The sequence below is a fragment of the Marmota monax genome, unplaced genomic scaffold (genome assembly GCF_021218885.2).
Source record: "Marmota monax isolate L192 unplaced genomic scaffold, Marmota_monax_Labrador192_F-V1.1 WCK01_AAM20220418_F8-fsc00061, whole genome shotgun sequence".
Lineage (NCBI taxonomy): Eukaryota > Metazoa > Chordata > Mammalia > Rodentia > Sciuridae > Marmota > Marmota monax.
In genome coordinates this window covers 4,733,486-4,759,720 of record NW_026695230.1, presented here as the reverse complement: position 1 = coordinate 4,759,720, position 26,235 = coordinate 4,733,486, and the positions used below count along the sequence as shown (strand labels likewise).

The window sequence follows — 26,235 nt, the reverse complement described above, 5'->3', positions numbered from 1 at the left end:
ATACTGCATGTCTTTTTCTAGAAGCCAATAATTGGGTAGCCAGAAGAATTGGTATTAATTTTTTATATGGAATTTTCACATATAGAATTTCAAAACATATATTCTGTCCCCAGTCTCAATAAAACAGAAGGTGTTGAACATTAACTTAAAAATTACTTGAAAATTATGTGGGTCATATTTAATAAATATTTATCAGGACTTTGCCTGTGTCAGACTCTGGATAATAGTGAGTGAAACAAAAATGATCTCTATCTGTAAAAGCCTGGAGTCTTGTAAAGCTGACTGAATAATTAGTTACCATGTGTTATAATAAGTGTCATGATAACAGAAAAAGAGGCTGCAGAGAGAAGCAGTTCTATTACAAGGAGCTCAATGGAGTCCCAGTTGGCAGATGCTGAGACACATAGATAGAAATTCCATTTAAACTGAAATATAGTTTTTTGAATGAAACTGAAAACTTTTTTGAAATGGTTCTTCTGAAAATGCCCAACTTCAACTTTAAATTTGTTACTGGCAATATTTTAGTCAGCTGTTTTATTGTTGTGACTAAAAGACTTGACAAGAACAATTTTAAGAAGGAAAAGTTAATTTGGTCAGCTCAGGGTTTCAGAGGTCTCAGCTCACAGACAGCTGGATGCATTTCCCAGGACTTGGGGTAAGGCTGAACATCATGGCAAAAGTGTGTGGCAGAGGAAAACTTGGTACCCGGAAGGAGAAAGACGGGACTCTTTGTTCAACAACGACAAAATATATATCCCAAAGGCATGCTTCCAGGGACCCACCTCCTCCAGCCATAACCTACCTGCCCATAGTTACCACCCAGTTAATTCTTGCCACGGTAACACACTGATTAGGTTAAGACTGTGATAACACAATCATTTCACCTCTAAACTTTCTCGCATTGTCTCACACATGAGCTTTGGGGGATACCTCATATCTAAACCATAACAAAATCAGTTTATGAAGTTGTTGGAATATTATATTTCATGTTCTATTTTTGACCTTAAGTGAAATTAGTATCTCTTACCACCATATTTATTTATTCATTTTATTATTATTTCTTCACCAAAAGTGTGCTAAGTATAAGGAAGAAAAAGAAACTAGCCCAAATCCTGAAATTTCAAAACTTAATGAGAAACAGTACTGATGATTATGATATAATCATAGTATCAAACTAAAAATAATGATGGGCTGTGTTTGACACACAGAGAAGCTGACCTAACTCTTTCTATAGACCACAGAAAGAGCAAAGACCATCAGCAAGGGCATCCTGAAGAAGGTTGATAACTGTAATTGTCTTTAAGAGGGAAACCCACAAGTGTGCTAACAGTGACTTTCAATGACGAGAATGGTGAAAATCACTGTGCTCTCTTTCCCCTCATAGGACTTTGGGATAAAATTGTGCCTAGGAACAATGATGCGTCATTCTTGGCTTTCTCTCCACAGGAAGGAGAGGTAGATTGCTGGCCACTCGCTTGCCCCAATTTGAGCTGTGAATACACAGCCATGTTGGAAGGGGAGTGCTGTCCCCGCTGTGTCAGTGACCCCTGCCTGGCTGATAACATTGCCTATGATATCAGGAAAACTTGCCTGGACAGCTACGGTGTTTCTAGACTCAGTGGTGCAGTATGGACAATGGCCGGATCTCCCTGCACAACCTGTAAATGCAAGGTAATTGGGTTCCCTGAAATATTCAGGCTTCAACAGTTTATCAGAACATCTGCAGGAGGTTTACTCTGGTTTCTGAGTGTGTAGGTTCCATGGAGCATTGTGGAAACAGGCCTTTACATCCCACAGGATGTTCATGTATCTGAATGGATCATAGCTGCACCTTGTATAAAGGCTAGTTCCAAATGAACAATGTAGAATAAAACAGTCTGGCTTGATTTTAAATTGCAGAACTTTATGACTCAGCCCAATTTTATGCTATTTTGACCTGTATGTTAGAAAAAGAAAGAAAGAAAATGAAAGAAATGAGGAGAGAAAGAAAAAAATATCTACTTCCTTTCATGCTGGAAAATTTTATGAGTTCCTTCATGAAACTGTCAATGGAAGAAAAAAATCAGTATTCTGTGATGATGTTCATTCTGTTTAATTATCAAAGTGCCCATTGGGGGGCACCTTAATGATTAATGTTATTAATGTGTATTTCTTTTTTCTAACCTGGAAAATATTATCTTAAGATGTTGCCCCAGTAGGAAAAGGATAATATCAGACTTCACATAGCAAGAGAGCTATGGCCCCATTTGTACCCTCCACCAGAGCAAACCAAGTGACCAGGCTACATTAACACTTGTATTATTTAATATTATTTTTTGATATCATATTTGAGAGTTATTAAACAAAATTATGAAAGCATATTGAGATTATTACATGAATTTGATTATTAATGTAATTCTCAAAAATGTATACAACTGGATAAGCACAGTCTCCTTCTTAATCATCATATGAGACATTATATTGATCCCTAAGATGCATGCCTTTCTGGAACCCATCTTGGATTTGTCTTCAGATTCTTGTGATGCTTGATTAGCCCTTTAAGACGCAAGTCATCATCATTAAGAGATTTATTTTTGGAAAGAATCTTATTTGGAATAAGTCTAGACAATAAGTTTTGTGAAAACTTGGATTGGTGGGTCAGTATGTCAAGCATACATTGAGTGTGTAAGTAAGGCCATATGTGGCCATGCCAGCAGAACCCCAGCAAGAGGAGACCCTGCAGGGTTGATCCATGCTTTCTTCCCTTACATTCCTTCATAAGTGTTTTTGTAGCATCCTTTTTAAATAAAGATCGCGGACTCCTTGCTGATGGACTTACATGTCTCCCTACATTAACACTTGTGTCCTTTTTGTACAGAATGGGAGAGTCTGCTGTTCAGTGGATTTGGAGTGTCTTCAAAATAACTGAAGTATTTAAAATGGACTCATCACAGGAGAAAAAATGGACAAAATGATCATCCAACATGATGAAGAATAAGAGTTGATTTTTTTAAACCACAATTACCAAAGTCTCCATTGGAGGAAGGTGTTTGGGGGTCGCCTCGTAGACCTGCCACTTTGCTCATTCTTGCTAACCTAGTCTAGGTGACCTACAGTGCAGTGCATTTAAGTCTATGGTTGTTAAGAGAAGTCCCCGGTGTTGTAAATCACATTTCCCTTATCAGATCATTTGCAAACACATTTAAATGATCTCATGGTAAATGTTGATGTATTTTTTGGTTTATTTTGTGTACTAACATAATAGAGACTCAGCACCATTTATTTATTTATTTTTATTGATTTTTGGATCAAATTCTAAAAAAAAAAATAATAAAGTTGCCTGTTGTGATATTGTCCCATCCACTGTATACTGTGAAATGTATTGACAAAAATATGTATGTGGAGTCCAATTGCATCATACTCATATTTCAAACTGTTGAACGGGATTAGAGACCCACTCATCCAGCTTAAACATGCCCAAGGCAATTATGATACCTTAAAGTGGGGAAGGACTCCAAACACAATTCAATAGTTATTTAGAAAAGGACTCTATCCTCCCTTCTGCAAATAAAAATAAAAAATAAAAATAAAAAATAAATACAAAATGTTAACTTGCAATTTAGAAGCAGCAATGCTTAAAACTACTTTTTTAGCAGTGAAAGCAAAAATATCTTTGCATTGGTTTTATGTATAATTTCATAACTAATAAACAACTTTAATAGTTATTAATGTAAGTTATCATCATAGTACAGGTGAATAGGATTATCCCTCTATTATATACACATGCACTTGAGAGTCTGATAACCAGCTTTTTCAGTGTTAGTTGATTTACAGCATGTAAATGGTTACCATGGTTTGGTAACCAAGGCCCCCAATTCTTGTCCAGTACTGTTTTACACTAAAACACATTGCCTTTCATATGGACAAAGGGGACACTTGAAAAAAATCTATTCGTGTGCTCTGTTATTTTAGAACAATGAATACTTGCACATAAGCCAGTACAATAGTTTTAAAACTTGAAGCTACTGAGTTATATAAAATTAACAAAATATGTAATGACATTTTAACTGAGCTGAGAATTCAAACTTTGGTTTTACTTTCAGGTAAATCACATCTTCTTCTGAATTAAGTTAGTTCAAGGGTTTTCTGCTCATCCTTTCAACATCAAAACATCTTACCTTGTTATGTCAGTCATGCTCAAAATATTTAAATCCTAAAATAATTATTAGCTTAAAATTATGATCTTCAATCAATATTATTATTGGTTTTTGTCCAATAGATAATATTTTTGTGAAAATGAAGTTCACTAATGAAATCAAGTTCATGTTATATATGATAAAAGCAGTTGAAATACTGCATCTTTCAAAGACTGATATAATGTGGTAAATTAGAGAACATTTCTATTTTAATTTAATTCCTTAAATGAAAGCTTGGAGTGAAGAATTTGAAGATTATTCTTTTGAAAATATTAATGACTATCCAATTAAAAGAACTTCCAATATTGGTGGTAAAATGAGGACATTTACAATAATTGTTTGTGATTTTATATATCTGGAATTGTATATAGTGGAACTATGGACCCATGTGTCAAAACCAACCCTTTGCCTATTTGGAACACAGATAGGTCTGTCCATTAATAGGTTTTCTACAGTTGTAGAGATAGAAAGGCAGAGTTGGGTGGTTCCTATAAATACTTTCTTGTTCACAAAGCCAAAACTGTTATTATGTTTTCCTGTGCAGAAAACCTTTATGTATCTCTGATATAGATGATGACTGCATACTGTTGTGTATTTGAGAAGTGTTTCCACTTTTTTTTTCCCCAAGGCATTCTCAAAGCTCAACAGTTTTTTTTTAAATTTGTATGTTCTTACTTTATTGCAGTTCCATTAGGATTGGTAGCAACATCCTAAAATACTCTGATTTTACAAATACAATCATAAGACTCAATATTTTCTTCTTTCCACTTGAGAACTGATGGGGTAAATTTAATCTGGGGCAACTTGTTGACAACATGTTATTGGTATTTCTAGCACATTTTAAACCACTGCCAGTTCCTCTTAATAAGGTATATATGCCTATAAAACAATAGATGAGATTCACTTTTTAAATAACGATTGAGTCAGGAAGGGTGTTGCATACTTATAGTCCCCATCACTCAGGGCGCTGAGATGAGAGGCTTCCTTGATCCCATGAGTTTGAGACCAGCCTGCACAACATAATAAGACCTTATGAACACCCCCTCTTTATATATAAGGTACTTTATACTTAAGGTACATGCTATACTGAAGAAATGAAAAGATGAATAAAACAGAAATTTAAAGATAAGCATTATATGGACCTTCAGAAGGTACTAACAATCTTTGAACCCATTCAGATGTTCTAAGCAAGTATGATACTACCTGAAATATGTTCTTACCATGAAATTTTAAAGTTACTTTTTAAAAGTTTTGGAGCTGGGAATATGATTTAGTGGTAAAGCATTTACCTAGTGTATGAGCTCCACAGGATTCAATCCCCAGCATAGTAAAAACAAATATACACAAATAAATAAAAATCTGGTAAATTTCCTGATACAATATGTTTAGCTACCATGAAACAATTTGCAATGTAAAATTGGTGTCCATTTAATGAGCCAAAGCAATGTTTGACAAATCTGTCTCCTTATGGACCACAACCATTGCCTGTACCACCTTGAACACAAAGATGCTGACATAATATGGGCAAGAAATATGAAAAATCCATGAGCAATTGCAGCTATCCTCCCAGTGTTCCTATGGGAAAGGCTTATGACTCAGGAGAGCAGATTATTAAGGCAGATGAAAGTTCTATGTTAGACACATGTCTATTAAACACACATTTGCTTCATTCTTTCTAGGTTGCATATGAACAGATATATGTGCACATATAATATATTTGTTATACAAAAGTTGCACATGGACATATATAATATTCATTTGCAATCTGCAATGCATATTTATATTACATATATTCATATGCAACATGCATTTATACATACATACAACTATCTTAAGTTCCCTCTCTTCTGAACTTTATGTGTCTGTGCTTATGTCACTGTTATGTCCTTCTAATACACATTTACCTTGTATTATGGTAACCTTAGACTGGGTGAGGCTATAAACCAACTGTGTATGGATATCATCTTACAGCATTTAACATAGTGCCTTGCATAGAATGAATTTTCAATTAAGTCTTTAAATATTGAATTCATATTTTTCTTATTATAAAAAATACCACGGGATATTGAAAACAATCTACCCTAGCAGATTTCAAATGCTCTTAAGTACTAAGAACTAATTGAAAAAAATCAAAATTTATTGATCTCTCCAACATAAAAACTGAATTAAAGCAAGGTTTCTCTGGATAGATTGGGGGTATAGTGGTAGGGCATTTGGGACTCCTTCACATACTTGACCCCAGCTTATAGCTTTCAACAAAGCACAGCTGGACAGCTATTCGACTAACTACTCAAATATACTTCTATGGATGAGTAAACCAACACTCAGTGTAGCTAAGTGATTTGTGCCCAGAGTTCACAACTAATTAATCATAGAAAAATAGGTCTGTTTATCCCCATGCCAGCTTTCTAAGAATTCAAAATGTATATCCACATTTCAATTTCAAGATAACTTTTCCTACTCCTAAGTGGATGACATTAAAGACAATCATGGATGAGATATTGTATCTGTTATTGTCTCTGTGTTCCATCTCCCTTCTAATTGTGCTACTGCTTTATGAAAATCTTCATGATGGTTTTGTGAAACATTCAGATTACAAGACTGGACAGCATTTTCAAATGCAGCATAACAATAAGCCACTTAATCACCTAATCTCAGTCTTTATGGGCAAACATTAAGGAAAAATAAAAAAGTTTACAAAACCAACTGTTTCTTAAGACTTACACACACCAGCATACGATGAAATATGGCATTGAAAGGAATTCCTACATAGATAACCTGATTTCCGATTTTATTATTCATTCACCATTTATTCTATCATTAAGTCAGTGACAATGTAGCAGGCTCTTCGGATACAGAGATGAATAAGACAAAATTGGTCACTATCCTTATGGCATTTGTAACTTAATGTGCAAAAGAAGTAAACTAGAAAATATTTACTTCAGCAATATAATATTAGGCTGTATTAATACTAGGAAGAAAAAAAGTGAATAAAAAAATGGAGATGAACTGGAGAATCTCACTTCAAAATAATCAAAGAAAATCTCTAAATGGGGGTGATAAGCAAGAAGGGATGGAGAATGTGGAGTAGCCACCTGTGCACAATGCTGTGGGAATATCTTCCCAATCAAAAGAAGTAAATGCTAAGGACTGCAGTAGAAAGACACTAGGTACGCGAAGGTCATGAGTAGAACTGAAGGCTAAGTAAAGGAGCAACGATATGAGGTTGCAGGAGTTGACTAGAGCTGGACATTACAGGCCACGGTAATGTGAAGGCCCTGGTCATTCTGGGAAATGAAAACATCAGTGGGAAGTTACTAAAGGAGTAAGCACTTATTTACTCACCTTTTCATTCATTCACATATTTATGCCTTTTAAGATATCAATTAGTCTATATTTACTCTTCTGAAAACATGAAACTCCTGTTATGTACCTAGGAAAAATATCAATGAGAACAACATTTTTCCATTAGAAATTGAAGCTCTGCACTGTGCTATCACAAAGCAATCAAACTACATGAGATGGCATGTCCAGAAATAAGGTCAAGGAATACATCAAAAACTGGATCTGTAACTTTTGTTTTCCCTCTGTAGTGCCCTCATTTAAATAATTAGTTTTTGACCATTTGAATCATAGTAAGTTCAGTAGTTTGTGACAGTGATATCATCTTGGCTTATAACACCAATGCAGGGTAATAGAATACTGAAGAGGATAAGAGTCTGTTGGATTAAACTAGAATAGTAACAACAAACACTATTCTTAGAACAGTGCTAGAATGTAGTAGCCAACGCCCCAAATTTCACCAAATAAGGTAAAACTTTGGTGAGAAATGATTTAGGTTACTATAAAAATGATATGTACCTAATTTTTTCAGAAACTTTTTAATATCTGAAGGTGATAAAAAAATTTTTTAAGGTAAGAGGAATTTATAATTGAGACAAAGCAATAATTAGAAACTAAAATATCAGAAAGATTTAAACATGTGAAAATGCAAATTTACCTGAAGAAACTGGCAGTTGATATGCCAATCTCATAAGATAAATGATATTTCCCCAATTTTGTTATATTTTAGCTCTATCATTTTGAAAATGAAGGTGAAGGCAGTGAGAATATGTCTTTTAAATGCAAAATAAAATACATTCATTTATCAAAAATATCCAACAGTAACTTCAGCCCCTTAGGAAACTTGAAGACATTTTGAAGAAAACAGACCCAAATCTGGTATACTACATGTTTAATGATAGAAAATAGTGCAGTATGGTCTTCAATCATGTTTGCAGAGAGAGCGGAAAGGATTCTGTGCAGACAAGGCAGTCCCAGGGAAGAATTTATCTTAGGTGATTTTATGTATGAGGTTTTAAAATGGCATTGAATGAATGGGTCACTAAGCTAGAAAATCAGAGTGACAAAAGCTTTAAACAGATTTGAAAGTATCAAGTATAATAAGGGACAATGTAATTTAGAGGAGTCCCTAGAGTAAGTGGAAAGAAAGAGGTGACCCAGAGTACATACCTCAGAGGGCTCAGGGGATTGCCAGCTCATTATTGCCCATTGAAAATGTGGGCCCAGTATTCCCAAACTTTTCCATTTTTCAAGATAAGTCATAAATCTGGATTTTAATGTGTGATATTATGAGTTTTAAATTTCACATCCAAGTTTAATAGAATAAATCTGAACCATAAAAAACATGTCTGTAGACTGATAGTACCCACAGGATCAATTTTTCACACACCCCTATTTTAGAGCCACAGGAAACCCTGTAAGTTATCTAATGCTCCTTCAAATTTTATAGGTCAGTAAATCAATTGCTTTCTCCTTACTCTGCCTGCATATATACCCTCCTCCTCTTTTCATTTATTTTAATCATACAGCATTTATTTGCATGTAAATCCAAGAATTTCCTCCATATGTTTTGCCTCTGTCCCTGAAAGTGTGAATATTGGTATTCCCATTGAATAGTTCAATTCCATGGAATGACAAACCTTGCTTCTTAAGTGAGTGCAACATCAACATCATGCTTAACTGTTGAAAGCATCATCATTCACCATAAATATCTCTATTTCCCCAGTGGTGTGTTTGGAGAAAGTACTCATTCCTAAGGCTTAAGATTGAGCTGTTCATTGCTCAGGCAATGAATATGGGGTTAGTTCACATAGGCATGTTGATTATGATTAAGTTTTATGGCAGTTGAATGGAAGAGTAAGAAACCTGTGCTCCAGATCTTCTGTGCTCCAACCTCACACTGATTTATAAGCAGATAAACCAAAGCAGACTAAGGAGGACCTGTTAGGATGAGACAACAAAAAGCACAGGGCCTGTTGGCAGGCCCTCAGAACATCATTTGCAGATGTAAAGAAATGGAGCCACAGAAAACCTTCCCCTTAATACAAACCACACATTTTGGTAGCCATCATCCACGTGAGAAAGAGCTGGTTGTCTTGCTATAGTCTGCAGATAAGAAAAAATGCCAAGAAAAAATATAAGTGAGGCAGACCTAAAAATGTTGTTATTGAACAGAGTGAAAAGGTATCCTTGTTGTTGGAGAATGTCAGAATTAAAATTAGCCACGTGCATTTGTTTTCTGTGACTCCTATAACAAATTATCATACACTTGGTTCGTTCAAACAATAGAAATGTGTTCTCTCACAGTGGTAGGATCTAGAAGTATGAAATCTAGCAGCCAGCTGGGCTGTGCTGCCTCTAGGGGATCTAGGGGAGATTTCCTTCCTTACCTCTTCCAGCTTTAGAGGGCTTCAGGTGGTTTTTGACTTGTGGCCACATCCCTTCAATCTCTGCCACTCTGGATAGAATGTCTTTTTCTCTTATGTGTGTGCCTCTTGTAGGATATCTATCATTGGATTTAAGGACTGTTCACTAACCCAGAATTACATACTCACTTCATGAACTTTAACACAATTATATCTGCAAAGATCTTTTTGTTTTCTTTTTTCAAATAAGGTAACATTCAAAGATTCTCAGCATTAGGATGTGGACATAAGTTTTCAGGGGCCAAAAGTCCTCTGACTATATCTGGATTGGTCATAACAGCTAAAAAAAATCTTAATTCACCCACATTGTATTGATTAATGATTCACTTTCACTACAAGCCTCACTCTTGACCTAGAGCAGACACATGGCTGTATAATTTTATATACGTCTATCTAAAGTGTACAAAAAGATACATTGACTAGAACCTCTACACTATAGAATTAATTTTTACTAGAGAAATTTGAATTTAAGGCCTTAAAGAGTGAAAACCCTGGATGGAGTTGAAGAGAGAATTGTAAATATTAGGAAGCAAGTAATGAGGTCATTGTCAGTTCATTTAATGACAGAAAATGCCCTGGATGGTGCTGAAAAGAGAATTGTAAATATTAAGAAGCAAGTGATGAGGTCATTACCATTTTATTTTATACAAGAAAATTCTGGGATGGTGTTAAATAGTAAATATTAAGAAGTAAGTGATGATGTCATTGCCATTTCATCTTATGCTGGTCAATAGCACTTGGTGTCCACTTAGTGTACCACCAGCACAGTGCAAAAATTCAGAAGCAGAAAGTTGCATTAATAGCTCCTTTCTCCCCTCCCCGAAGACTTCTGGCCATATTACAGAAATATATCAGTCATATATTTATCTGGAATTTCAGACATATAGAGCTTCATGAATTCATTTCTGAAAGTCAAATTCAGATTTTTCTCAGACTCGACAGTATTCCAAATAAAGCTTGAGACTGGTGTTCTTTTATCCCTGTGTATGCATATGTGCCACAAATCTCCCCTTTAACAGTAAGAAAAGAACAATCCTCCTTGCATATGTGATAGCACTGTATCATATCAATTGTTATCTCTTGATGGTGCAATTAAATTCATTAAATTATAATCATTATAGTTTATTATACAGATTTACTCATTCCTCCTCCATTTCATTAAAAGACAGTTTCAAAGGACCCATTCTGAAGAAATGTGGTCATTTTTAGTTCAAGAAGTGGATCATAAGCCAACAACTCCTATTAATCTACAACTTATTATCCAATAGGCATCTCACCAGGACTCTGTCCTCGAGGCTCATAGAAAAGAACTAGTAAAGAACTAATCTACCCACCAGAGACTGTACTAAGCACTTCACAAGTTCTCATTTCATACTTACTCCTAAAAATTGGAGGTGATAATAAAAATTTTACTGATGAGGAAATGAGGCTGTGCTCTTGCCTTGTAACACACAGCTGTGAGAAGTGAATTTGTGATTCTAAAGCTAATGCTATATGGAGTAGCCTGTAAAGATTTAGAAAGGAAGATGTGAGGTTGCCTACTAACAGGAAGATTTTCCTGGAAATAAGCACACACAGAAAAGGAAGAACTAAGCTAGAAAAGAGAACTGATATTGAGAGTGGGATCCTCACAAGAGGAGGGCAGCTCTATATGTCAGACTGAGTGGTTGGGACTGAGTTTTACAGGACCTAAGATTCATGCTGCTTCTTGTAGGACTGCCATTTTTACTGTGATTCTCCGTAGGACTTTGCTGTGTTGCATTTGATGAAATAGTATGTGCCTAGCCCATGCACGGCTAGAAGGGCACTCTCACCCCATGATTCAACAGCTGTTAATTTTCACTTTCACATTCTGGGTGAGGTGGGTAATTACATCCAGCTGTCTGCAACCATCCCACTGCTGCTTTCTCACAGACCTGTGAGTCTTCATTTGTTCTCATGAGCAGGGTTGCACTGTGAGCTGTGAAATGCATCCAGCTGTCCAGTGCCTGGCAGAAGCTTGTTCATCATCTGCCTCTCTACTGTGGATCTAGATGGTTCAATCACACTGCATTTCAGTGCGGAGATTTATCTTTCTAGTCACTTTACATAGCAATCTTAGAAAATATGAGAAATCACTCTCGCTCCACAATGGGAAAAACTACTAAAAATGTCCACAGCTTGGAACACCAAAAAATGATGTATTGTGAAAAATACAAAATTTAAGGGTGGAGCTGAGGAACTAAGACCAAGAAAAAAAGGTCTGACTGGCCTTTGTGAACTATCCACATGATACACAATAATAAAACTGAGAAACAGCACACAGTGACTCCAAAGTTAATAGAAGTTTGTGGATTGAGTGTGGAGTACAAAAAACAAAACAAACAAACAAACAAACAAAACATAGTGGGATATGTGGTGCATGAACTAAGAACTTTCCCCTAAGTACCTACACACATCTTGTTCAAAGAACTCTCTTTTGTGGAAAACACACACACACACACAAAATAGTCTATGGTTCATGTTTGTTCTCTCAGTCATTTATGAACTTGTATTTATGTTAGGTACTAAATGGTTATTTCACTGGACATCTGTTTTGGACAATGGACAATGCTACTTAGAATCATAGGAATGAATAGGGAAAGAAGCTTGCAGGCATTCAGATGAGAGATACATTACTTTACAAATGAGGAAATGCACCAAACTGATAAAGAAACATTGCTGGGAAAAGCAACTCCAAAGACTAGGGGTGAATTTTGCCAATGTTTAGGGCAGAGCCCCTGTGAACTACTTTGAAAGATCTCTAGAAGGGAGGATATGATCAGCGACTTGTTGATTGCCTGAGTGTGGGTGGAACTAGACTAGCTCAGAATTCATGAGGATCAGACAGGATGGTCAGGAGACAGTGAGTAGGTTTACAAGAGGTTGGGGTCAGCAAAGACAAAGAAATAAATGGCACCAATTGAGATTTGAATTTTTTTCGGGGGGGGGGGGTACGGTGGCTACTGGTGACTGAACTCAGGGACACTTGACCATGTGCCACATCCCAGCAGTATTTTTTATTTTATATAGAGACAGGATCTCACGGAGTTGCTTAGCGCCTCACTTTTGCTGAGGCTGGCTTTGAACTCACAATCCTCCTGCCTCAGCCTCCCGAGCCATAGGATTACAGATGTACACCACTACACCTGGCTGAGATTTGAATTTTTGCTGGTGCTGGGTTCAAAGACTTAAGTTTTGATGTAGATATATGAAATGAGAGAGTTTGGACCATGACAGTGCTGGCACACAACATGAGTTTGACACCAAGTGAAACATGAAGAAAGCCACCTGCTCCGGAGAGATGAGAGCAAGGTGGCAAGTTGGAGAAGAATGACAACAAAATTGTATCTGGTGGACACACAATAAAGTGGAAGGAACAAGAATCTTAGAGTCAGACAGACCTGGGTTTAAATCCCAGTTCCATGACACTTAGTTGGATTGACTATGAACAAGTTACTAGCTTTTCTAAATGCCAGTTTCCTATAAATGAGAAAAGGGGGGGAGCAAGACTACAGAGCTTGAGAGGCTTTCATAGGATTAAGAATTACTTTATAAAGTAATACATGTTGCTGATGCTCAGTGAATGTTTGTTGTTAGAACAGTCACCTTTGATACTTGTTCTCATATTACCCCTTCTACTGCCCTGCCCTCTTACCTCATTCTCTTAGGAAGTTATGCCAAGAGCTGACTAGGGATTGAACCATGCCCCTCTTCAGAGCTTGAAACATATGAACCATTATCCAAATGCACAGTGCATCCTTTTCCCCGCTCTCTAAGGAGATGAATGAGCAACTTCAACACACTATTCTTAATGGATGCAGAACCGGGTAAATCATAGCTGTTCAGCCTTCACATTCTGCCTTCAGGCTGTGAAGACAAGAAGAAGGATGATACAAAGTGAATCATACACACATGGTGGCAAGCAGGTCATTCATGATGGAAATGATGACCTACTGGACACGGACCCAAAATACAATAGTTAAGTTCTATTAGGTAATTTGCGGTCATTTGGACTGATACATATTAGGCTACACAAAAGGCTGGGTATCATTTTCCTTGGAAACCCTGCAAAGGAAGAAACATTTCTCCTTGAAAGGTAAATGCAGGGTATCCCATTCCTAGGTAAAGTTAAGAAATGGAGTTAATTTGTGAGTCAACTGTACGTCTTGTGGCACTTTTATAACGTTAAAAGACAAATGTACTTTTTAAATGATACAGAAGGCTTTGAGCGGGTTGGCTCAAATTTTCGCTTCTTCAGTGGCTTCACCAAGCTTATACTCAATTTGCACCAGTCATTCACGTTCATGAAGGCTGTCAGGCAGTCACTTTTGCAATTGTCCAATCAAGCTTAATCATCCTGTATTTCTAAGGAGCCAAAAACTGAACCACAGTTCAAAGGGAAATTAAAAGTCAAAACTCAGGTGTTCAAAAAGAAGCCCCACTTAAGGGGATCAAGTAGGTGACCAGAACAGGTGATTCTTGAGCTAGCCCACAGAGATTCTACTCATTTTTACAGCAATAATCAACAAATTATTATCCTCTTCCATTACAGGCAAGGGCACCATCAAGGGTATTATACACAAAATGTAGACATTATTGTATTGTTTTTAGAGAGTGGAAACAACTCATGATATTAAAACAGCAGGTATGAGGTGCTGCAATTATCTTCTCCATATACAATTACCTAGATAATTCAGAACAAAAACAATTGCTTTAATTATTTAGATTATATGAGGAATATGTAGATTGAAACTCTATGTCTAAATTCTTTGTTATTTTGAACTGGTATCAGGTGAAAAGCATTTATTAAGTGCCCACTGTTTGTTAGTCAAGGAAGGAAAAGAATGAAGTAATAGTGGCCTTGTACTTGAAGAGTTTTAAATTTATTAAGGGGTTATGAACCATGAATTTAAGGGAAAGTTCTAAGAGTTGTGACAAAAGTCAACATAAAATGCTCAAGGAGTATAAAGGAAGACCATCTAGCCCTTTGGGGAAAAAATTGTCAAGGGGAACCTTGGGAGAGCTTTGCATTGAGATGAAAGACTGTGAAGAATAATGTACCAGGAGATGGGAACAGCCAAAGCAAATTCATAGAGGAGTGATACAGTGTGGCATCTGTATGTAGATCCTGTCATTCTTACATACTGATAACATTGTGAAATAGTAGGAAGGGGAAATGGTAAACAACTTGAAGAAGGAGGCAGAGGGCCCTGAAGAGTCTTATGTGTCCAAATATGAAACTGTTAGATAACAAGCAAGGACAGTGTTTTGGTAACCCAGTTTTGGATTTAAAAGTAGGAAAATATATATCAGTGTGGATTTTTTAAGTAAAGCATTGGTACAAAAACAATTTCTTAGGCCCATTGGCATCTGAAATAGAGGAGTTAAGAACTCTAGAACTTCAGGGCTTGCGATACAGCTCAGAAGTAGAGTGCTTGCCTAACATGCACAAGGCCCTGGGTTCAGTCCTCACCACTGAGAGAACTCTGGAACTTAACTTTAGGTCTTCTGGAATAAAGGAGCCAAGATGCTTACAGAGTGGTCAATCAAGCACACTTAGAGAATAAGCAGTGTTACTGGGGAACAAGAACAGGTGATGCCAGAGGCAACACTGGCCAAGAGCCTTTCAGGTTAGGGTCCTTCACAGTACTTTCTTCCTATCTAGGCCACTGTCCTTTTGGTTTATAAGGCTCTAAAGCCTGTAATAGAATGGTATCAGTGATGTTAGAGCATATATCTTTGAGAAGAATAACTAGAGAAAAAATAGAGTAAAAGTTTAAATACTCAAGGAAGGTATGAAAAAATTGGATGCATTGTCTCCTCTCCAGTCTTTCTTCTGAATATAAAGATAAAAAGAGTGAACTTAAGAACTACTTGGTTTTCTAATATGGTTTTTGTGGTTATAGAATACATTTATTTATTCAGCTTTTAATGTGACAGTTTTAGGCATGCATTCGTTCATTCATTTTTATGCATTTTCTATTCATCCACACATTATTTTCATTTATTGATCCATTACTCTATCCATCCATTTATTTAGAAGAGACTCTGTACTTAAGAAAATGACTTTTATGTGTACACATAGCTAAAATAACCCAAAATGGCCAAGACAATTCTAAGTATCACCAATTCACAAATTATCTAGAGGACTTATTATAAATAACATTTATCAGTGACTTGCTATGAAAAGGCATTGCCAAAAATTTCCTTAATGTTCACAATGAGTCTATGACAATGGTTACTATTTTTAACACAATTTTCCTAATGGAATCAACTAAAGCATAGAGAGATGAAGTGATTTGCCAAAGTTTCTATAAGGCCGAGGTGGAATTAGCACTTACCTAAGAGTTAATTTCTAACTGATCATCTAGCTAGTTATGCTTTTCCTCTTCCCACATTAGAAAATAATTTTAAATGATGTTTCTTCTGTTCACTTGACTTATTTTTCCACCATGTTACCCAACCTTATGTCTTGTCTTTTATTCTGATCATTGAATATTTCACTCTGGGTTTACTGAAAAAAGTAGGAACAACTTTAGGTATTTCACAGAGAGGGAATGTAATGCAGGGGATTAGTTACACATGTGTTGGAAGAGCTCTGAAGCTAAACAGAGGAAGCCAAGCCATAGATTAGTTGCAGCTAGAAGTCTTGAGGTGGGTAGTAAGGAGGCTGTGTCACTTAAGTATAGAAACCGGAGTCAGAAGGTAGATGCAAGGTGGGAGCTGCCTTGTTGGAATAGAAACCACAAAGAACAAGTAGCTTGGTGAGAACAATTGAGTCCCAGCGGGGAACACAGTCCCTATCAAGGATATTGCTCAAGGCAGAGAGACAAGACAATCTATCATACTCCTACTCTCTAGTATTCTACTGTCAAGTATTCTGATTCTTCTCTTTAATCTAGACTCTGATAAGCCATAAGGAAAGGGAGTTTGAAAAATGTAGCTTAACAACTATGAACAGAAAAGGAACGTGAGAAAATCCAGCAGAAGGCTAGTTCTCCAAAAGACTCCATAACTGCAGGAGTCCATTTTCAATTCTTTGATCTTAATCAAACTATAGATATTGCCCATGAATGGTTTGGGAGATATGACTGGCAATAGTGTTATGTGCTGATTTGAAAGTTAAATGGGGTTGATCCCATTCTGTTCAGACATCTCACCCTGTGCAGAATTGTCCCCGCTTTCTGCATGAGCCGTCACATAGAAGCTGACATCCTCACCCTCACCTACTTGCATCCTGACCACAATGTGTTTAAACTATGGAGCTGGTCCTGGCTTACTTCCTGAGTAGGTACGGGAGGTGCCAATTCTGAGAACTTAGTGATGCTTTATGAAACGTTTCTTGTGATTTTACTTGCCTCTTCTTTGTGGTTTTTCTTTTTTTAAGTGGTCCCTTCATCTGTGTTCAGTGTCTTGGGCTACAGAACTGGCTGTTTTCTGCTCCTTTGGCCCTGGCCAGAATAAATCCTTTGTCTTTACTTCAAAAATACCTGGAGTTTTATTTGGTATTTTGGAATAGTGCCTTATCAATAGGATACAGATGTGTTCATTCATGAAAAAGACAGACTCATCTTTCCTTGGGAGGGCGATCAGTACTTGTGGCATGGATATAAGTTAGAAAGAAATAAGGAAAATGGTATCTTCTGTGAGCTGAGTGTTTGTTTCCTGAAAATTTGTAAGCTGAAATTTTAAACCCAAGGCAATGCTATTAGGAGATGGACTCTTTGAGGAGGTCTTTAGGTCATAAGAGTGGAGCCTTCATATATTGGATTACTATTCTTATGAAATGGGCCCAGGGAAGCTTATTTACCCCTTCCATGATGCAAAGACACAGCACGAAGATAGTCTGTGAACCAGGAAGTGGGTCCTCATAAGACACCAAATCTGCCAGTGCCATGATTCTGGACTTCCCAGATTTCGAACTTCAAAAAAAAAAAAAAAAAAAATCAATAGTTTCTATTTATAAGTCACTCAGGTTAAGGTATTTTGTATTAGTAACCTAATAAACTAACGTAATCCCTTTGTTGGAACTCGATTACCTACAGCACTCAGGTTTCACTGTCTATGCCACAGGTAGGTATTTTGTGTCTACAACTTCATTATATATTCCACCACCCATAACTTCTACACTATGCACCCAAAAGCATCACTATTAATTATAGAATTGATGTATGCTTTGTCATAATGAAAAGCATTGAACGCATGCAACATTTGGGTAAGTATATATTTGATAAGAAAAATATGGAAGATGAATGAGAGTCAGAAGAGCTTGCTATTGGAAGGTGGACAGTTTGCTGAATTGTCTAGAAACAGAATTTGCTACCTCTTCAATAGTTTCTGCAGTATTTAAGAATTCCAAGGGTGCCTAAGGTAAGATTTAATAAAGAAAAGTCCTCCTATCCCACAAAAATTTAGTATTTGTCAACTTTTATACTTCTTATCATCACTGGTGGTGTTGCTGTCATAAAATGCCCTAACTTTAAAACTCTGCATGATGAAGCCCTCTTACATACTTCCTAATTAGCATCACATTACCCTAGACCATGACCTGATGCTATTCTTTCCAATTTTACTTTCAGGACCTTTCAATTTTACTTGCATTCATTGAAACTGTTATGGATCAGCATGTCTTTAATGGCTCTGAGTTCACTAAGGTCTTCTCCAATCCATTTGGTGTGAAGCTTTTCTGAAGGATACTACACTTCCTTAAAGATAAAAACTCATTCCTCTGACAACTTAGAGCTCAAACCTGAGTATTCATTTGTTCCAGCAAATCCCTGTTACATTCTTAGCATAACATCTTTTCCCCTTTCAGTCAAAATCGTCTGAGCAATTGCTGAATATATGTAGTTCCTTTTGACTGTCTAGACAGTTAAAGACATTGAACATAATTGGGAAAGGAATGAAGCAAAGCTTACATAGTAAATTGGATGAGTTTCTGAAACAGGTACCTATTTTTCTTTTCTCTCTTGGCTTTCTTGGTCTGATATTCTTTTATATGGGAACCCATAGTTTCTGTCATTATGAAAGTCTTGCTGAAAGAGACACTAAGATATATTAACACTGATAATACATATCAGTGAAACTATATTATATGTAGTCCTAATAAATGGACATACTGTTCTCTGCATAAGTTTAGAAGCAATTGAGAGATCATGAAGAAAACAAGGAGATAGAGGTCATTAAAAAGTTATACTATACAGATAGAGCTCCTCTGAAAATAAGACTTGGGTGTCCATCAACAGTGTACCTCATAAAATTGATCCCCAAGATTTAAATAGATTTAATTAAATAGCATTATACAACTAACACGGCTCCTATTACAAATATGGAACCTACCTCTGTAAAATTTAATGGTCTGAAGAGCAGGGTAGAATGTACAGTTTTGCGGGGAGATCAACGCCCAAATGCAAGGAGGAAGCAAAGGGCTAAGCTTTGCATGAAGCTAACTTCTTGTATTAACTGATGATTAATATAAGTAAATTCTCTTAGAAGGTAGCAGGTAAATGGGCAGAAATAAGCCAGGTGTCTTCATACACGTAAATACATGCGTGTGCGCGCACACACACACAATTACAAATGTGGCATTGCAGAGCGATAGCAAAGACACAGACTTTAAAAACATACTTCTGAAAGAATTGGTATTTGTATGAAAAAAATTAAATTGATCAAGTACCTCACATACACATAAAAAGGTTTTACTTAGGTCAAATAGAAAATATGGGGATTTGAGACTATCCTCATAATCTCAGGAAGCAAACTATAAAAAACACTAACTGTAGAAAGGAAAAGGAATATATTTGGCCATAATTATAATTTAAAATTTTATCATCTTAAGACACTACAAGAACATGAAAATGCAAGTAAGATTAGCAATATGTCTACATTGCAAAAGGACCTGTACCAACATTTGTAAACATTTTACAATCCATTAAGAAAAAGAGACAAAAAGAATGGAAGAAAGGAAAAAGAAAACAAAATTGAATAGAGATTTCATCAAAGATTGAAGTCAATGGCCAATAAACATATAAAAGTGAACTTGGCCTCCTTAGTAATCAGAAAATTGCAAATGAAAGCCAAAATTAATAATAACTGTACCCTACCAGATTGACAAAAATTTAAAAATCTGGCAAATAACAAGAGATGTTGGAGTTATAGAAGCGATCATACAATGCTGTTGGGAGTCCAAAGGTTTACAACTTCATAAAAATTCACTTGGCATTATCTTGTAGTGCTGATGATCTGTATATTCTATGACCCAGGAAATTTGGCACTAGATATTCGTTCTAGAGAAACATGTGCTTACCTGCACCAGGGCACCTGTATGGGAACATTTGTAGCAGCATTGCTCAAAATAACTTCATACTGGAAATGCAATACAAGTCCAAGAATAGAGTAGGAGAAAAACAAAATATGATGTGTTCATGTAAATTGAAACTCCATAGTCAACACAGATGAATGAATGCAGCTATACAAAACAGTTAAGAACATCAATTTGAACATAAGAAGAAAGGCACAAAACATATAGAATGACTTCTTTTATATAAAGTTTAAAATCACAAAACTAAATTCCTGTGTATTGAGTTAAAATTATTTTAAAAATCAAGAGAAATAATTGGCCTATAAAGTGAAGGAAGTGTTTATAATCAGGGGACTCAATGTGACATCAGGGCCTCCCATGGGCTTGCATTATTCAAACCTTGTTAGGGTGGTGGTTGCATAGGTTGCTTGATTAATTCTATAATCATCTGACTATACATGTTTGTATAATGATATTCTCAGTAAATACATTCTATTTTAAATAAAAATTATTTCTCATCCTCCTCCCAAAGTAAAAGGAATCGATGCAGGCTTGCCCTTGAACTTGTTTCAATCTGATAAGGGACAAAGTTGAAAGAACAATTACTTGGTTTCTGTTTGAGTATAATAAACACTGTAAGATAGGACTATCCTTGTTCTGCTGTGTCACATAAAATTTAGCAATTAAATCCTCTGACAGAGGCAGGAGTCTAAGTAGTAAATAGATTATTCTTTCTCTCCATATCTATCAAATACCTCTCTTACTTTTTCATGTAACAAAGTACAAGGACATTTATTGCTTTTATATCATTAGTATGGGGAAATAAACAAATATTTCAATTCTTGACTTCCAAGATTAAAAGTCTTGAACCAGTTACAATTGGGAAATATTAGAAAGGATACAGGATCACAAATGCCTAGTTTTTACCCTCTTTCCTGCTCCATACAATTAGGAATAGGTTCTATGAACTGTAAGTAAGCAGTTGGATAAGAAGCAAGTGTTGATTGCTCCTACAGCAAGTGTTGATTGCTGGTGAATTTCACTACAAAAAGTACCTATGCCTTTCCAGTTGTATCAGTAACTATGCAGTCAGAAACTTTGGCAGTGTCTCTTGAGTAGCACTAATGTGAAATCAATAGAGCAGAAAGGGCTGCAAGGAATGAGAGAGAGAACATGGAGATGCCTGCTCTGCATCCACCTGTAGCCTCCAAATACTAAAAATAGCAACCAATTCTTCTGAGGCTCATGTGAAGAATCACAGAAGTGAGCTGAGAGACCCTGCAGACCAGAAGGAGAACCTGAAGCAGAATATGAAACTTTAGAAGAAATAGCAAAGGTTGGCCCCTCTCTGTGCCTCTGTGCCTTCTATGACTGCCCAAAGGGACACACTTGAGACAAGTTGGGGCAAGTAGAAACCGCAAGGAATCTAAGCAGAAATAGATAAACCAGAAAGAGACAAGGTTGGAATACATATCACATGCCAACATTTGTGTTCCCTCTTCAGAACTTACTATAGAAACCTGGGGAAAAGAAGGGTAAGTTTGCATGAAGAGAGTAACAGAATTAAAAATGTGAATTGACCAAGAATGATAGAATTCTAGTGCATAGACTTAGAAGTTACTGTGCCATTTTCTATATGAGGCACAACGGAGACTTGGGGGATCAGCAGTTACACTAACTTATATTACTTATACTTGATCTTGGGGCCATTAAATTTTTATCCTGCAATGCTTTCAACAATTTCCATCTCTGTTTTTTAGGATTTTATATCTGATATCACCAGTTGCTCTGGAAGCAATGTCCCCTGGGCTGTGATCAAACATCTTACTGAGGATTCCTAACTACAGCCAATGTTTACCTGGGCAATCTTAATTCAGAAAAAGCTGTGCAAGATGGACTTTGCTTTTTGAAAATTTAGAGAAAGTCTTTCATTTTGTTGATATATTTACAGCATCTTGTAATTTTGGTTTCTCCCATTGGAAAAAAAAAATCCCTAGCACTTAACCATTTAAATTTTAGAGAAAGGTAATTAAGGAATAATTTTCCTGTGGTGATGTTTGTGGTCTTGTCAAATGAATCAGCTGCTAGCATGGCAGTAAAGGTTGCATCCAAACTGAGCATAGTTTACAATAATGGAAGCAGATGGTTTACCGAGTTAGGGAATGAGAACTGATTATTGATTTGCTATCCTTGTAACGACATCAGTGGAGAGTAATAATGGACTGTACCACTTGTAACAGAGTAAATAGCCATTTTTATATTACTTGCTTTCTTGCAAATTGGCTACTAGCAGTGAGAGTAAAATATATGGCTGTCTCATATCTCAAAGCACTAAACAAATTGCACTAGAGGAATGCAATGAAGCACAGTAGAACATTTGCTGATATTTATAACTTGAGTTCAGGCTGAAAACTCCACATTAAAAAGTTCACAATTCTCCCCGTTTATTTTGCACAGTCATTTGGGTATTACTTCCTCAATTTTTAGCTGTTGCAGTTATTTTGGAATAATGCATAATTGTTTTTTCCCCTCACAACAGTGAAGAAGTACTCTGGGACTCATATCAATTTGTCATTTTCATGACAAAATATAAGCTATTTCGTGGGCTTCTCTTCGAAAAGGAAAAGTATCCATAGACAAGTAATAAAGAAGAGTACCAAGATACAGAAATGTAACTACGAAATGATTCTTGAATATAGATCACAATGTGTTTTCGAGTGAAACTTGGGTTCTCAATTTGTCTTTCTATTTTGATCATGGGTTTACCCCCCACCTCTTTGTTTTATGCCTCTGATGTTCCCATGGAGAGTCAAATCTGCAACAGCAACTTTTGTCTTTTCTTCTAGAGGTGTCCTGAATCTGCATACATTTTGCTATTGATTCTATTGGTCAATTGGATGATTTTGTGTGATACTGGACCACATAGTCCCATCTGTGCCAAGACAAACAGGTGTTTCCAAGGTTGGCATCCACAACTGAAATAGCTAGCAAGGATATTTTGGGATTTGGGAAATATTTTAGCCTCTAACTAGAGGAGAGAATTTCTATCCAGAAATCAGTTCATTCTCCTTTTGCAGTAGCCATTATCACTGTATTTACTCGCCCAAAGAATCCATGTGGTTGGAGAGTAAACAGATACCTTTTCCCTTTATTTTTTCTTCTTGAAGATCCTTGAATAATTGAATGGAAGTGGAATGTGAATAGAAGACTCCAAAGGCCACATGCAGGAATTCAGCAAGGACAAAGTCTTATTCGGATCTACTGGTGATGGCTTCCCGAATCCTTCTACAGAAAAAGATTCTGAGGAAATGTGTAGGTCCAGAGAGAAATTGATGTCATATTAAACAAAATGATATTTGAACATTAGTCATAGAAAATAGAATAATTTGCATCACGGGTTTCCCACCCATAACACATAAGCATTTCTTGCACTTGTTTGATGTTACACAGCTGCTGAGCATTTTCAAATGTGTATATCATCTAATTGCCCCATTGAATACAAATCACATGCTTTCTTTTCAAACACAGAACCTGAAGAAGGAGGCTTAGAACATATTACCAAGGTGATACAGGTATACACAATGTATATGTATACACATATGTACACAATGGAATATTACTCAGGAATAAAAGAGAATAAAATGGTGGCATTTGCAAGTAAATGGATAGAGTTAGAAAAGATAATGCTAAGTGAAGTTAGCCAATCCCAAAAAATCAAATGCCAAATATTTTCATTGGTATAAGGAGGCTGATTCATAGTGGGGGAATGGGAGCATGGGAGGAATAGACGAACTCTAGATAGGGCAGAGGGGTTGGAGGGGAAGGGAGGGGATATGGGGTTATTAAAGATGGTGGAATGTAATGATCATTACTATCCAAAGTACAGGTATGAAGACATGAATTGGTGTGAATATACTGTGTATACAACCAGAGAGATGAAAAACTGTGTTCTAATAAAAACTGTGCTCTAATAAGAATTGTTATGCATTCCGCTGTCATGTATAAATTAAAAATTTAAAAAAAAACATACGAAGACATCATAAGAAAAAGAAGAAATTAAAATATAGACATAAAAATCCTGAATAAAATATTACATATAAAATCCCAGGCTGTATAAAAAGGCTAATACATGATTACTAAGTGAGATTATTCAAAAATTGAAGATAATTTTCACAATTGTAAATGTTCAGTGTAGCTCACTACTGAGCAGGAAAAGGGAGGGGGATGAAAAGTCAACTCAGAATTCAGAGAAGAAAATCTGAACATTAAATTTTATAGCTTTTTATATTTATAAAATAATAACAACTGTCAGTAAACTAAAACTAGACGGGAAGTTCTTTAGTCTGATAAGTAACTATTTGATGTGATAAAGATTTGGACCTACTTTTTCTTCTATTAAGGCTCTGGGTCTCTGGACTAATTCCTAGGTCCTTTGAGTTGAGTATTGTGCACGATGAGAGGGATTTATTTTCAGTTTGCTGTATATGTATTTCCAGTACTCCTAGCACCATTTGTTGAAGAGGCTACCTTTTCTCCATTGTAGGTTTTTGGCATCTTCGTCTAGTATGAGATAGCTGTATTTATGTGGGTTTGTCTTCATGTTTTCTCTTCTGTACTGTTGGTCTACATGTCTATTTTGGTGCCAATATTGTTTTTGTTACTATAGCTTCGTAGTATAGTTTAAGGTCTGGTATTGTGATGCCTCCTACTTCATTCTTCTTACTAAGGATTGCTTTGACTATTCTGGGTCCCTTATTTTTCCAAATGAATTTCATAAGACTTTTATAAATGAAAATTTATGCCTGGAAAAATAAGTATGGAAGAGCCTTGAAGATTCCTAGCTGTGTTTCTCATTTTTCCCCAGCTGAGCTGTTTTTCTTCACAGGTATGGTTATGTATTATAAATTAAATTGTCTCTGCTGGAAAGGCTCAGAAAGCATAGGGGGAAGGGGAAAAGTTCCTGGATATACCTACTTGGAAAAAAAGGATGGAAGCTTCTCTTAAAAAAAAAAAAAAGAATAACTATAAAAAAACTTACAGCTAATCTTACCCTAAATGGATAAAATATTCTACACTTTCTCCTTGAAAACAAGTCAGTAATTTTAATTCTTACAACTCAATCACTTATAATACACTAAGTTCATGGGGCAATACATGTTCTTTTGCTTCTTTTTTTTTTTGGAATTATACTCTTGCCCCTTCTAAAGAGGCTCATAGTTATCGTTTAGACAAAATCTGTGGAATAAGTAAAATGATGGCTTAGAAATGCATTGTTTCTTTACAAATTCAATGAGTTATAAAAAGAAAAAATATATTTTACAAATGGGTTGTATGTGAATATATCTTTCTCTTTAGGTTTAGAAAATTCTCCTCTACTTTACTCTAGTACTGGGAATTGAAAGAAGATGTATGTGATGTCTTGGAAACTTTTTAATTTCATATTCCTAAGGCTGCATGAATACATTCCTAAGAATCCCCCTTCATTTAAAGAAACCAATATTTCTCAGTGTTTTGCAACTGGTTAGAAAATAGAAAAACACTGAAGAATTAATTTGCAAATGCATTTCAGAGATATAGCAAAAGACCCTGAAGTGGTAAGATGGCAGGCCTGATCCATGTTACATTAATCCAGCCACCGACTTGAGAAAGCACAAACTAAAGGCAAAAATGCCTCCTGATTGACCATGGAAAAATCCATTCCCTATGTGGAGTCTTCCCCTTATTCCATCTACTTTCTGTGAGATGTGTAAGATACTTGAAAATAATATTGTTTCACAGGGGTGGAAATTAAAACCCCAAGAAAAAAAAATAAATCTCACAAGCAGCTGGGACTTCAGAAATGCCATACAGACCCTGTACCTTGGGAACATATGCTTTGGAAATTAACCAATCTAGATTTGAATCATGTTTTAATGTTGTGTTTGAAGATGGGCAGTTGGTTGCCCATCTAAGCTGATTTCTTTTCCTCACC

At 36.1% G+C, this 26,235-nt stretch overlaps 1 protein-coding gene and 1 long non-coding RNA gene across 3 annotated transcripts in view; one reads left to right on the top strand and one right to left on the bottom strand.

The window, feature by feature from the left end:
- The window catches only part of Nell1 (neural EGFL like 1), an 840,108-nt gene extending 836,764 nt beyond the window's left edge, over positions 1–3,344 (top strand). For both annotated transcript variants that reach the window (XM_058576884.1, XM_046438336.2), the window contains 2 exons: positions 1,447–1,671; positions 2,858–3,344. In XM_058576884.1, coding sequence (XP_058432867.1) covers positions 1,447–1,671; positions 2,858–2,908 — 276 coding nt within the window. In that variant the 3' untranslated portion in view covers positions 2,909–3,344. The remainder of the gene's footprint in view (positions 1–1,446; positions 1,672–2,857) is intronic.
- The window catches only part of LOC124088608 (uncharacterized), a 33,145-nt gene continuing 10,189 nt past the window's right edge, over positions 3,280–26,235 (bottom strand). The window contains exons 2-4 of the long non-coding RNA XR_006850389.2: positions 17,775–17,886; positions 13,620–13,831; positions 3,280–9,623 (exon numbers count right to left, since the gene is read on the bottom strand). This is a non-coding gene — a long non-coding RNA (uncharacterized LOC124088608). The remainder of the gene's footprint in view (positions 9,624–13,619; positions 13,832–17,774; positions 17,887–26,235) is intronic.